The 14,972-nt window shown below is 42.4% G+C and overlaps 1 protein-coding gene across 6 annotated transcripts in view; it reads left to right on the top strand.

Moving 5' to 3' along the window:
• Positions 1–14,972, top strand: part of NLGN1 (neuroligin 1) — a 559,779-nt gene that overhangs the window by 532,600 nt on the left and 12,207 nt on the right. For 3 of the 6 annotated variants that reach the window (XM_070946555.1, XM_070946553.1, XM_070946550.1), the window contains one exon: positions 12,518–12,703. In XM_070946555.1, coding sequence (XP_070802656.1) covers positions 12,518–12,703 — 186 coding nt within the window. Of the gene's footprint in view, positions 1–12,517; positions 12,731–14,972 lie in introns of all 6 variants that reach the window. The other 3 variants (XM_070946554.1, XM_070946551.1, XM_070946552.1) reach the window with 1 other exon arrangement.

The raw sequence follows: 14,972 nt of genomic DNA, 5'->3' as shown, positions 1-14,972 counted from the left end.
CGCCCCTCCTGGCAGGTGCCCCTTGAAGGAGCTTTTTCAAGACTTATGCACATTCATATGAGATCAGACACTTTTTCAAGCCCAGATAGAGTTTGGAGTCTGGTATCTTTTCTGTGGCAACAACAGGAATGAGCAGCATGATTTCTATCCATTGCACACTTCTGTTAAATCTTCTTCTTCTTTTTTTTTATAATAAAGCTCTATCTCTGTGATTTTTTTTTTAAATGAGAGAGGTTGAAATTGAATCAATGCTTTATCTACTCCCCTGCTTTATGAAAAGCGATTCCCATTCTCTTTAAGTGAAAATTGAAATAGCCGTAAGCTGAGCAACCACCAACAAGGCAAGATTTTTGATAAAAGACAAATTTGTTGCTAAGTTTCTTTAAAGTGTGTGTACGGAAGGAGGGGGTTTAGAGCTCCTGCTTTTTATCCACAGAGACAGAAATATTGCTATGGACTGTATCTGAAGCATTTGCTCAGTGGAACAGGGTAATTTTTCCCCCCTTATGTATTCATTCATTATGGTGCAATATCTTTCAGTGGCTCTGGGAAAACCTATCTAAGTCAGCATGAATGACTTATATCCAAAAATACTCTAGGAGTTGAACACAATTGAATTGGGTATGTGAATTTACATTTGCAATCTGCCTCTTTTCTAAAGCAGTTGTTTAAATACAAACTAAAAGGCTGTAACTGGACAAAAGAAGACTACAATACATCATTGATCCGCAACTGATTTTGCCACAGTTGTGTGGACAGAATGGATGTGGATTTAATAGGTCATATGTCTCTCTCTCACATATACACAGTGGTGGGATTCAACCGGTTCGCACCACTTCGGCCAAACTGGCTGTTAAATTGGCTCAGTCCGCCCCGCCCCTTCCAGAAGTTCCCACACACCCCATTTTGGCTCCCAGGTAAGTGCAGGGAGTCCTACTAGGCCCAAAATGCAATGCAGGGGGGTGCATCATGCCCCCCCGGCCCATTTTTGTTCCCAGGGGGCTGCAGGGAGGCCTACTAAACCCAAAAATAGGGCATGGGGTGCAGCATGCCCCCCACACAGCCCATTTTTGCTCCCAGGGGGATGCAGGAGGCCTGTCACACCCTCTGGCCATGCCCACCATGCCCACGCCCACCCAGCCGGTCATTAGGGCAGAGAACCGGTTGTTAAATTATTTGAATCCCACCACTGCAATACACACAACACACAAACACGTCAGTCTAATCCCAGTGACTGGTATCTGGAAGAGAGATGGGCAGTTAAGAAGTGCAAAGTATCAATCAATCAATTTCTTCTTTGAAGTTCCTAACTCTGATGGCAGGCCTGAAGATCTAACGAAAGAGATGGCTTCCAGGCCTGACATCTGATTTGGCAGATGTCAACCAATGGTGCAGTTTATGAAATACATCTGTCTCAAAGATGCTTTTCCAAATGGCAAATGGACTTTCTTGATTATCAAAAAAAAAAAAAAAATCAGTTGCCTTATAGAAAAGCCACCTTGACCTGGATGATTGAAAACCTCCATAAACATTGAAACTATATCTGGTTTTGAAAGTAGCAGAGAATGGCTTTCAGACACAACTGTAGTAGAGAAAACTTGCTGGGGTCTGAAAAACACACATTTGTATTCTGCTACTTAGAGACAGGGAGGAAAGGAGTTGACCTGGATGACAGAGGGGAAGATTGATTCAAAGGTTCATATTTTGAAACTTAACCCTTTGCCACATACTGCCAGGCAAAATTTTGGCTTTTAGCCTCAAAAGGTTTGTTTCTTTGTTTATTAAATTTATATACCGCCCTACTCCTGAAGGACTCAGGGCAGTGAACAGGCACAAAATAAAATACATAGATACAAAAGTTAGAAACATAATTAAAACCAGATAAAATAATTTAGCCCATGACAATTAAAAATCCCAATAATTTAAAACAGATTAAAATTTCGATTTAAAAGAATTTTAAAACAGGGGAGAAAATTAGGCCAGGCTGGCTTGCTAGAATAGGAGGGTCTTAAGAGCACGGCGGAAAGTGCACAGATCTGGGATCCTCCGTATCTCTGGGGGGAGCTCATTCCAGATAGTGAGTGCCCCCACAGAGAAGGCCCTCCCCCTGGGGGCCACCAACCGACATTGTTTGGCTGACGGCACCCAGAGGAGCCCCTCTCTATGAGAGCGTACAGGCCGGTGGGAGGCTGTTTGTGGTAGTAGGCGGCCCCGTAAAAAGTTGCCTTCTTCAAAGTCATAAACGTTGGCTTGTGGTTGATCCAGCTCTGGGAATAACTGTAGTTCGGCCAAGGAAGATATATTCTTGACCTCAGCCTAATATAGCATCAACACCATCAACCTATGATGTTTGTAAAGTAGGTGTGTTCCTGTGGGAAGAGCTGCTCTGGAAGCTCACAAAGAGAGAAAGAGAGAGGGAGATCCAGCAGATAACAGCTGGAGGAAGAAAGGTATAATTTGCCCCTTTCTGAAGGCATTCTTCAAAGAAAGTTGTATCAGATAATATTCACTAGTCACTAGTGCTGTATAGTCAAGGCTATGGTTTTTCCCAGTTGCAATGTATGGCTGTGAAAGTTGGACCATAAGAAAGGCTGAGCACCAAAGTATTGAGGCCTTTGAACTATGGTGCTGGAGAAGACTCCTGCGAGTCCCTTGGACTGCATGGCGATCAAACTGGTCAGTCCTAGAGGAGATCAATCCTGACTGCTCTTTAGAAGGCCAGATCCTGAAGATGAAATTCAAATACTTTGGCCAACTAATGAGAAGGAAGGATTCACTGGAGTCCTTGCTGGGAAAGATTGAAGGCAAAAGAAGAACGGGACAGCAGAGAATGAGATGGCTGGATTGAGTCACTGAAGCAGTAGGCATGAGCTTAAATGGACTCCAGAGGATGGTAGAGGACAGAAAGGCCTGGAGGAACGTTGTCCATGGGGTCGCAATGGATCGGACATGACTTCACAACTAACAACAACAAGTCACTAGTCCAATATTATTTATTTGATTTTATGTGCAGCTTCTTTGAGTCTATTTGCCAATGTAGGATTATTTCAGGACCCGATAGAACTGCCAACAAATTCAAGCAAATTGTAAATACCATCTTTTTGATCCATCTTCTCCCATATCTCTGTTTTTTTTTGTTTTGTTTTGTTTTGTTTTTTTGTCCTCTAGCTTGGCAGTGGGGGAATCTTTCTGCCCAAGCAATCCATGAAAAGCCCTTAAGAAAAGAGAAACAGCTGGTTCAGAAAGCTCAGCAACCAATCCTCTAGGAAATGAATTTGGCCAATGTTAAACGAAGGCAAGGTTGTTTCTCCTAGGTTACGTTTGCAGCTGAAGCCAGGGAAATCGATACGATTGATGTAAATTGTACTGGGACATGAGATCTGTACAAGAAGGGTTGGAAATGGTGTGTCTACATCGCTATTTGGCTGCACAGAAACAAATTAATAATGAAAAGACATGCACAGAGGGCACATTAGGATCCGAAGGTCTTCAGGAAGAAAAGTTTCAAAGGCCACCTCAGGATAGACCTTTGTGTTTTTGCACTCCACAAAATGAAAGGGAACGAAGCATGAGATTCTCCTGAAAAAAAAAATCATATTCAAGTTGCAGAGTTTTCAGCAGCAAAGGAGCATGTGGGTTCTCCATCAAACAGGTTCTTGTTCACCTAAATTACTTAAGAGAAGAGGAGGCACAAGAGAGGCTCTTTGTTCAGAATAATATACAACTACAAACTTAAGCACTGTTAGGGCCTTTAAGGTTATAAGGAATGTACTTTGATGAAGTAACAGTACCTATACATACTGTTCAATTTACAGTGCACTTACATTTGTGCAGAAACCCTCTACAGTCTGATCCACATTGGTTCCTTGAGATGTTTTCTTCTCAAAATGCTAGGCAGAAGTGCAATGTGCCACTTTTCTGGTACAAAAGTCTTATTTCATAGGAATAATGGTTGAGGCTGTAATCCTAAATCTACTTACCTGGAAGGAAAAAATGCTCATTGTAGAATTATGTTGTTCATAGCTTCCAGGTGAGAATGTTCTTGTAAGGGTTCCAAGTAACACCCCCACCAAATAAGACTCCAAGGCTCCTCAAAGTTCCATTTTATTACAGATGTCATATTGGCACATCTGGAAAAACCCGAATCTGAAAGTTTCCAGGTTTTCCCCACCCCAAAGGAAAGTTCAAGTCCCTGCCCCAGCACCCACAAGTCCATCACATGGTCCAATCAATGCACCGTCCCAACTGGAGATGCCTCTCAGTTCCAGCCTTCCAGGTGCAGGGCAAGATGTCCTTGACTCTCTGAGAAAGGAATGTTATTATGACTATATATCACCCTGGCTCCGGGGGTGCCCATACAATTCCCACCTCCCAATAAATTAATTTATTGGGGTGTTTTAAATCTGTCTTCGGCCAAATTGTTTAATTCGGTTTTATTCTGTTTTTAAATGTTGTATTTATGTGTTTTTATCTTGTGGCTGTTCACCGCCCTGAGTCCTTCGGGAGTAGGGCGGTATATAAATCAAATAAACTAAACTAAACTAAGCTAAACTAAACTAAACTAAAAACTAAACTAAACTAAACTAAACTAAACTAAACTAAACTAAACTAAACTAAACTAAACTAAACTAAACTAAACTAAACTCCCAGGTTCCCACAGTAGTAAATGTGGCAGGCCGGAAGATCCAATAAAAAAGATGGCTTCCAGGCCTGACAGTTCTATTTGTAACTGGACTAGGGGAAAAAATGGGAGCTAGAATCCAAAAGTATTCAGGAGTACATCGTGTTTACAAAATTTCAAATTCACTTCTGACAATTCCTCTTCATTTAGTTGCCTGGTTTCCTCTTGAAGCTGCAACAGAACAGTGATGTAATGAGAGAAGAATACTGGTTTAACCCTAGTAGAGCTAAGAATGGTTTAAAGCTATTCGTTCCAGACTGGAGTGAGAAACCATGGGGGTAGTAGGAAAAGTAAGTTTGGTAGGATTTGTTGAGGTTGCGATTGAATACAAAGTGAGGGAAATACCTTGGAATCTCTTTCCATTGTTGAGCTGAAGTGTTCCTGATCAACCTTATAGGCAGGGGTGGGCTTCAAAAATTTTAGCAAGGGGTTCTCTGACCGATTGTTGTGTGGGCGTGGCCATGGTGGGCGTGGCCTAGTTGGCCTCCTGCACCATGCTGGGGGGCGGGCATTTCTGGGCTCCGGAGGCTTTCTTCAAGCCTCTGGGAGAGCGAAAACGGCCTCCCCAGGCTCCCAAAGACCTGTTTCTGACCTTCCCAAACTTCCGGTAGGCTCATTTTTTGCCCTCCCCGATGTTCCGCATGCGCTTGCACTTACCCACATCCAAAATGGGCCACGTGGGGACTCCTGGTATGGGTGCGGTGGGGTGGGTGAAGCCAGCCAGGAGTGGGATTTGGGGGTTCTCTGAACTGCACAGACTCTTAGCTAGAGGTTCTCCCGAACCCCTGCGAACTCCTATAGCCCACCACTGTGGTGGCACAGTGATTAGCATGCAGGATTGCAGTCTACCTCTGCCCACAGCCTAGAGTTCGATCCTGATGGAGCTTGAGGTTCACTTAGCCTTCCATCCTTCTGAGGTTGTAAAATGAGGACCCAGATTGTTGGGGGCAATATGCTGACATTGTAAACCAGTCTTAGAGTGCTGTAAAGCACTATGGAATGGTATATAAGTCTAAGTGTTCTTCCTCTTGCTATTATTATCAGAAAATAACACTTTTATGAAAATGTCTGCCTTTTTTACTGATTCCTATCCTGCCTGCCAATCTCTACTACAGGTAGTCCTTAATTTATGACCATAATTGAGCCGAGCATTTCTGTTGCTAAGCAGAGACAGAATTAAGTGAGTTTTGTCCCATTTTATGACCTTTCTTGCCCCAGTTGTTAAGGGAATCACTGCAGTTGTTAAGTTAGTAAAACAGGTGTTAATGAATTTAGCTTCCCCATTGACTTTGCTTGTCAGAAGATTGTAAAAGGTGATCACATGACCCCAGGACACTGTAACTGTCATAAATATGAGTTAGTTGATAAGTGTCTGAATTTTGATCATGTGATCGGGCAATGGTCATAAATGTGAAAACTGGCCATAAGGTCACTTTTTACACTGCTATTGTGACTTTGGTTACTAAACAAACTGTTGTAAGTCGAGAATTACTTGTACTTGGAATACTTTTCTATAACTCTAAGTAAGTCTATTCACTTGGGAACTATTGCATTTGAGTATATCCTACACAGAGTAGATTGTTGAACACCTTGTTTGTAATTGAATTATAAATGCATGAATTTAATAAAGCCGAGAGCTACTTTATGCCACCAATCTCATTTATTCCTTCAACAAGAGTGGGCCAGTGGTGAAATCCAATTTTTTTTACTACCGTTTCTGTGGGCGTGGCTTGGTGGGTGTGGTGTGGCTTGGTGGGCATGGCTTGGTGGGCATGGCAGGGGAAGGATACTGCAAACTCTCCATTTCCACCCCACTCCAGGAGAAGGATAATGCAAAATCCCCATTCCCTCCCCACTCCTGGGGGAAAGGTATTGCAAAATCTCCATTCCCACCCCACTCTGGGGCCAGTCAGAGGTGGCATTTGCCAGTTCTCCGAACTACTCAAAATTTCCACTACCGGTTCTCCGAACTACTCAAAATTTCCACTACCAGTTCTCCAGAACCTGTCAGAACCTGCTGGATTTCACCCCTGGGGTAGGCTTCCAAAATAAAACATCCTGCTAGTCCAATAGGCTATTTGCTGGATAATTCTTCTTCTATGCTTTTTTCAGCAGATTGTTAAGGCTTCTGTACAAAGTTTATTTCATTTCTTTTATTGAGGCTTATCTTACTCTTGGTGGGCATTAAACCTTTACTATGTATTTCTTTATATGTCTTTCAACTCTGTGGGAGATAAGCAAAATAATGATTGTGGGGCTGTCCTTAGGACATCTTTCAGAGTGTTCTAAGTGGAGCCAGGGGGAGAAGGTTAACTGACGGGCCTCCAGAGGCAGGCAGTATAAGACAAGTGCGAATGCTATTTTCAGTACACACCCAGCTGCAAAAGAGCCTACGCAGCTTTGTATCTTAATATCCTTTCATATTCTGATATTGTGGATTCTTCTTAGTGTGTTAGCCGGGCAATATGCTAAACAGTGTTGTTGTTTTAATGGAACAGTCCATCTTATTGAGGTTACCACTTTCTACATTTGGATGTACATTAGGGGTGAAATGCTCCCGGTTTGGACCGGATCGCCTGATCTGGTAGCGATGGAGGCGGGTGGTTCGGAGAACCGGTAGCAAAAATCCTTGCTCCCCACCCCCATTGCCCAGCTGAGCCGCGCAATCATCAGAGGCTTTTTTTTAATTTTTAAAAGCATTTTTTCTACAACCTTTTAAAAGTAAAAAAGCTTTTAAAAGTAAAAAAAAATGTTTTTAAAATTTTTTTAAAAAAAGCCTCTGATGATCGCACGGCTCAGCTGGGATCATCAGAGGCTTTTAAAAGCATTTTTTTCTATAACTTCTTCGGCCGAAGAGATTATTGAAAAAATGTTTTTAAAAGGAAAAAAAGCCTCTGCTGATCAGGCAAGTCAGCTGGGATCGTCAGAGGCTTTAAAAACATTTTTTTACAACCTCTTCAGCTGAAGAGGTTGTAGAAAAAATGGTTTTAAAAGTTAAAAAAAAAAAATTGGCAACGCCCACTCAGTCATATTAACCCTCCCCCCACCAAGCCACGCCCACAGAACCAGTAGTAACAAATTTTACATTTCACCACTGACGTACATGTAGTATAGGTAGTATGACCACAATTGAGCCCAACATTTATGTTGCTCAGTGAAATATTTGTTAAGTGAGTTTTGTCATGGTTGTTAAGTGAATCACCGCAGTTGTTAAATTAGTAACACGGTTGTTAAGTGAATCTGGTTCCCCGTTGACTTGGCAGGCCAGAAGATTGCAGAAGCTTCTCATATGACTCCAAGGCACTGTGGCCATCATAAATATGAGTCAGTTGCCAAGCATCTGAATTTTGACCATGTGACCATGGGGATGCTGCAATGGTCATAAGTGTGAAGAACAGTCATAAGTCACAAGTGGTGATGCCTACGCTTTCCCGCCACTGATGCAGCCCAGTTCCAAATGGCCTAGTAGTGGGGCCACGGCCCAGGGATTGGGCACCCCTGTTACAATGGCAGAATAAACCAGCTCTCGGCTCGTCACCCAGCCAATTCATTCTGAATTGTAGAATGTAGGGGAGACTGAAACTGAAGGCTGTCATTTAAAGGAATTTTAAATCTTTTTTCGCTTTACTTTCTGTAGCACAGTGCCAATTCTGTTGAGTGCCTAGAACACGGGTGTCAAATTCAAGGTCCAGGGGCCTAATCCGGCCCATGGGGTGCTTAGATCAAGCCCATGGGGCCGCTCTGGAAACAGCAAAGTACCGGTCCACGGTGCCTCTGCCAGTGATAACGGAGCTCAGGGAGCCGCACAAGGGCTGCTTGGGTTCCATTTCTGGCCACAATGCCTCCTGCAGCCCCCTGCCAGTGAAAATGGAGGCCCGGGGAGACGGTGTGCTCCGTTTTGGCTGGCAGGAGGCCATCGCAGTCAAAAACAGAGCCTCAAGTGACGTCAGGCTAGCCATGGCCCCAGGCCACGCACCCCACCCCAGCCCCCCAAGATCAAACATTACCCTGATGCAGCCCTCAATGAAATCAAGTTTGGCATTTAGAACTGTGGGTGTTTGTTCCCTCTCTAATTTATGCAGATTTTACATGCAAAGAAATCTGTCATTTTCTCCAAGGATTCTAGAGTTAGGAAGACTTCACCTAAATAAATGATAATAAGAGTAGGAATGCACATCTTTGGAGAGTTAGGTGTCCACCAGGAGTAGGTAAAGGTGTAGTTTCAGGTAATAAAGAACATGCATAGCAACATCATCGTAGAAATGCAATGAACTGTGTTTTTCTGCCACGTGTCGGAATGCAAGGACACAATGCATACTGACATCTCCCCCAGTGTGTTATTATTTGAGTCTTATCAGTTTGTTGAAAGCACTGTCATTTCTAGGAGTCCTTCATTTTCCTGAAAACAAAATTCACTTTACAAAATTTCAGCAAAGCAGAATTCTTCTAGACATCAGAGCCGTTGCATCACTTCGTTGGATAAGGGTTATCGATGCTACTGTAAATATGTTTTTGAGGTGTTTATCCCAATTGTGGGTTCCAATTTTTTTTACTACCTGTTCTGTGGGTGTGGCTTGGTGGGCATGGTTTGGTGGCCGTGGCAGGGGAAGAATACTGTAAAATCTCCATTCCCGCCCCTCTCCAGAGGAAGGATACTGTAAAATCTCCATTCTGACCCCACTATAGAGGAAGGATACTGTAAAAGCTCCATTCCCAACCCACTCCAGAGCAAGGATACTGTAAAATCTCCATTCCCACCCCACTTCAGAGGAAGGATACCTTTAAAATCTCCATTCCCTCCCCAATCCAGGGGAAGGTTACTGCAAAATCTCCATTTCCTCCCGATCAGCTGGGACTTGGGAGGCAGAGAAAAGATGGGGGTGGGGCAGTCAGAATTTTTACTACCGGTTCTCTGAACTACTCAAAATTTCCACTACTGGTTCTCCAGAACTGGTCAGAACCTGCTGAAATCAACCTCTGGTTTGTCCCCATTTTGATCTTCACTATTCTAGTAGTAAGGATTTTCTTCCTTTAAGGGTCTGGAACAGTGATGGGTTCTGCCCGGTTCCGCCCGGTTCTGCCGAGCCAGTAGCGGTGACGATATGATGTCACTGAACCGGTTCTGCCCCTCCTGCCCCCCCGCATTATTCTTACCTTTTATTTGGCCCCACCCCCAATCTATTGCTGCTTCCTGAGTCCCAGCTGATCGGCTAGAAGGAAAAAAACTGTTTAAACTCTTGCCGCGGGGCTTCAAAGGGCCGCCCTACAGCTGATCAGTGTTAAAAGGCAGTGTGGTGGTAGACTGGTGCCTCCTAAAACAAATGAGTAGATCGGTGCCTGCAAAAACAAATGAGTAGACCGGTACAGCTCTGCAAGCAGTTAAAAGCCTGGTAGACCAGTACCTCTGCTAAATCCTAAAGAATTGTCACATGACCATCAAGCCACACCCACAAAATAAGCCACGCCCACAGAACCGGTAGTAAAAAAATTTAGAACCCACCCCTGGTCTGGAATGATTGGTAACTTCGTGGTGTATCTTTTTTTCACACAACTGTGAAAGGATTTTGTAGCCGTTGTTGGTTTGCCATGATGCAGAACACTCCATTATCAAAAGCATCTGGAACTACCACATAAAACAGAGTAGTTGGCAACTCCAAAGCAATCCGATGAAATTAAACAAAATAGTACTTTTATTTTCCTCAACAAAGCAATTGGAACAGCCTTCAAGACAATTCGGCCCATGTCCTTCCTGACTCTTGGTGTAGGGTTTCCTGCCTGAGCAGGGGGTTGGACTAGAAGACCTCCAAGGTCCCTTCCAATTCTGTTATTCTTCAGAGAGAGATTTAGAGACAATTGAAAGTTCTGCTGTCTGAAGAGTGGCACCTCATAACCTTGGTGTCTGCTTACTTTGCTGATTTTCTTATGCTTAAATTCTATGGTATTATTTGTAAGTCACTCAGAAAATTCCAAAATGGAGCGACATATATGATAGCACAACAAATAAATGCTAAATAAAAATTACAAGAGATGTAATTATTTCTCAGGATTTGAGCCATTAAAAAAATAAACTTCGTTTACTAAAGAACATCTTGGAAAGTAAACACCAATGTTTGTTCATCCGTGTGTCTTGTGATATTTCCAAATGTCTCTTAGTTGTCACATGTGTGAAAATAAGTTTTTTGGAGACATTTGCATTACAACCATGAAATGAATTCCTGTTGTTCGACTGAAAAGGTTGTATCAGATATATATACTTGTTTACTTGCAAGTGTTATCTGCCGCTTTGATATAAATATCATAAAACAAACTTTACCAAAGTGTTCAAATGCTTAGGGCCAATAGACTATAATTATGTGTCACTGAAGTTCTTAAGTTATTAGAGCAATTTTCTTCCCCAAGCTTAAGAAAGCCCTAAACTACCTCATTTTTTCCTCTCTTATTACAATTATTAATAAGATATCATTCTTATCACCTATTATGCAAAGGGCATTATAGATATGCCAACTCATTTTTTTTTATTAACGGATAAAATGGATTTTTTCCCCTTCTCCTCATAATTAAAGGTTGTTTCCCCAGTTTCTGTAATTAAAGCCTGTTATGAACAGAAGTATGTTATTTGGGGGGAAAAAATCTTAATGAAAGATTTATGGAGTGCTAGTCTTTCTAAAGCAACTTGTGGACTTTTGCCCTCTGGAAAAATTAAAGGATTTAATCCCAGTTCTCTGCTTTGAGTGTATGAACTGTAAGGTTAAAGATTAGTATTTGCAATTTTCTGCGCCTTTTAGACAAAGTTTGCTAATGGCATCAGTTGAAGCCTTTAAATTACAGAAATCCACACAATTTGGGGAAGAGAAAAATGGCCAGGGAGCTGGGGCTGAATCCAGCATGTTGTATGAATCAACAGGGGTTGGTCCCAGTAGTGGTTTTCAATTTAGTTTGCTACCGGTTCACTCGTGCACGCAGAAGCATCCGGGCAGGTGGGCAGAGCCTCCCTTCGCTGCCGCTACCAGTTCGCCCAGCTTGGGGCGAACTGGTAGCAAACCCCCACTGGTTGGTCTCAAGAATTTTATTTATTTTTATTTATTTACTTTGTCAAACATGTACGAGATAACAGGAATAGATATAAACATGGATATTAATGCAGGAAATGGGTATGAATAAATGGGACAGTAGGACAGGGACGGAAGGCATCCTGGTGCATCCTGGTGCACGCCTCTTACAGACCTCTTAGGAATGGCGTGAGGTCAACAGTAGACTGTTTGTGTCTACTGTTTTTTTTTGTATTAGGGTTTTTTTTTTTGGTTTTTTTTGTATTTATGTCAGGAATTGAAATGAATTTCTGTACCTGATACACTGGTGTTCTGTTCCTCCAGCTCCTTCCCTTTATTATCTTAAAAGTAAGTAAATAAATAAAACAACCTCAGCCAGCCCAGTCTTCCCAGTGTCCTCTCAATGGGAAATGTAAATGATACCGAATGAGCTTCAACTTATGGCCTCCCTGAGCTGTAAAACAAATTGCAAGGGAAGTGTCAGTTTAGCGTGCCATTCGGCACGGAAATCAGCCTACCTTCTTCAAAAGCGCCTGCAGTCATTTATCATGCATAGCGTTATTACAATAAATACCCAAGGATTTGTAGTGGGAATGATGAGTCACTTGTAAATGGTTGCAAAGTGGATAAAGAACAAAATGTATTTACGTACTGCTTAACTCCTGATACATTTGAAAGCGGTTGGCCTGATGAAAACAGCACAGTCGTAATCTGAAATATGCAGTAATTTTTTTGCTCTAATGTGTTTTTTTTTCCCCTTCTTTCTTTCTTCTCTTTTGACTTGCAGGTTTCTTGAGCACTGGGGATCAAGCAGCTAAAGGGAATTATGGCCTTCTTGATCTCATTCAGGCCTTGAGATGGACTAGTGAAAATATTGGGTTCTTTGGGGGCGACCCGCTGAGAATAACTGTTTTTGGATCTGGCGCCGGTGGTTCATGTGTCAATCTCTTGACTTTATCCCATTATTCTGAAGGTAACCGTTGGAGCAATTCAACCAAAGGTATTATTGCAGGTTGCAAATTTTGATGATTTTGGTGTCTGCATGCCACCACCATGCCTACTCTGTGATGCTCTTGCATATATGTTCTTGATGTGTCTAGATAATGCCCCCCAAAATAAATTTGGGTTTGAGGCTATGTACCTTTTGGTTTGAGGTTATGTACCTACACTTTATGCCAGGGGTGTCAAACTCAAGGCCCGTGGGTCAGATCCGACCCATGGGGTGCTTAGATCTGGCCCTCAGGGCTGCCCTGGAAACAGCAAAGGATCAACCCATAGTGCCTCTGCCAGCAAAAACGGAACTCAGGAGAGCTGCACGTGGCTCTCCCAAGCTCTATTGTCAGCCACAACGGCCTCCTGCAGTCTTCTGCCAGAGAAAACGGAGCTCAAGGGAGCGCCGTTTTCACCAGCAGAGGGCTAGCAAAACAAACTAAAAACAAAACAAAAGGAGAAATGTTTTGCCTTTTGCATTCGAGCATGCAAGAAGGGCCAGGAAAGGAGAAAGGGAAAGAGGAAAGACAAAAAAAAGAAGGGAAGATGGGAAGAGAGGAAGGAAGGAAAAATATGGAAAGAGGGGAAGGAAGAAGAAAGAATGAAGAGTGAAGGAAAAAGAAAAGGAAGGAAGGAGATTATAATGAGAGTGAGGGAAGATCTGAGGGAAGTCCTTCCTTAGCTCTTGGCCACCACAGGTGCCCCGACACGAGCAACGTCGAGCTGGCCATGCCCCCTGCCATTCCCCCCTCCCCCGAGGTCAAACAACTTTGATTTGTCCCTCAATGAAATTGAGTTTGACACCCCTGCTTTAAGCAAACTGAATTTCTATGTATTTCTTCTGCCGTAACAGTTTTTTTCCTCTCCTTTACATGTATGTATGTTTGTCTCTGTGTAATAGATTTAGTTTAGTTAGTTTGTTTCATTAGGCTTCAGGAGTATGTATAGTAATTACTGTCACAAGTACTTTCACAAGCACAGTAAGGGGGTATTGATAATTCAAACAAACAAACCTTCGATCATACTTCCAGAAGGGGTGTGAACTGAATAGTGCAGATGCAAATTATAAGTAAGGTTTTAATTTATTTATTTAATACATCGCTTTTCTGAAGCAAAAAGCATTTCACAGTAAGTAGTAAGTAAATAAAAATTTGGAAAAAAAATGATTTTAATGCCATAGTAAGTCCCAGTTATTCATAAACTATATTAATATTTTCCAGTTAGTGAACAATAATTGGGAAAATTATCAGCTGTGATCCATGATACAGCCTAACTAAACTGAGCTGTATGTCACTACAGTATTTATTTCTTGAAGGGAAGGTTGATGGTATGGGAGACTCTGAATCCCTCATGCCAGTTGCTTTTCCAGTTTGGTTCTTCTTTTCATGATTAAATTATGTACTGGGTATAACAAAGGTTTTGTTTTGTTTTTTTAATTCCATCCCATATTGAAACCCACCATTATCTAATGAAACAATATGGTGGGGTTCAAAGGAGATGTTCTTTCATTTGGCAGTTTTTTACACAGAGACGTGATGTCATGATGGTCACCAGGGTAGGTGGTTGGAAACGAGGATTAGATGAAATCATGGCTATTGATGCCTACTAATCATACTTGGAAAATGTATCCAGATCAGGGGTGGGTTCTAAATTTTTTTACTACCAGTTTTGTGGACGTGGCTTATTTTGAGGGCGTGGCTTGGTGGAGGGTGATGTGACAGGGTGGACGTGGCCAACTTTTTTCTTTTTTTACTTTTAAAAGTATTTTTTCTACAACCTTAAGAGATTGCAGAAAAAAATGCTTTTAAAAGCCTCTGACAATCAGGCAACTCAGCGGGGATCGCCAGAGGCTTTTAAAGGCATTTTTTTTTCCTACAACCTCTTCGGCCAAAGAGGTTGCAGAAAAAATGTTTTCAGAAGCCTCTGATGATCCCAGCTGAGCCGTGTGATCATCAGAGGCTTTTTTTTTTACTTTTAAAAGCATTTTTTTCGGCCGAAGAGGTTGTAGAAAAAATGCTTTTAAAAGTAAAAAAAAAAGCCTCTGATGAGATGGGCGGGGTAAGCAAGCGGTGATCGGGCCAGGGACCGGGGGCGTGGCCAGCCAATGTTATTACCGGTTCTCTGATCTACTACAAATTTTTACTACCGGTTCTTGCGAACCGGGAGCAACCCACCACTGATCCAGATGTTTCTGATATTTGGAAGAGGCCCATTCTTAAAGTCAAGTCAAGGTTGTGAGCTTTCAAAAGTAT

This window comes from Pituophis catenifer, unplaced genomic scaffold (assembly GCF_029215685.1).
Source record: "Pituophis catenifer annectens isolate HBS135680 unplaced genomic scaffold, rPitCat1.0.hap2 SCAF_6, whole genome shotgun sequence".
NCBI classification, from domain to species: domain Eukaryota; kingdom Metazoa; phylum Chordata; class Lepidosauria; order Squamata; family Colubridae; genus Pituophis; species Pituophis catenifer.
Note: the sequence above shows the minus strand (reverse complement) of the source record. Positions and strands in the feature narration are given on the sequence as shown.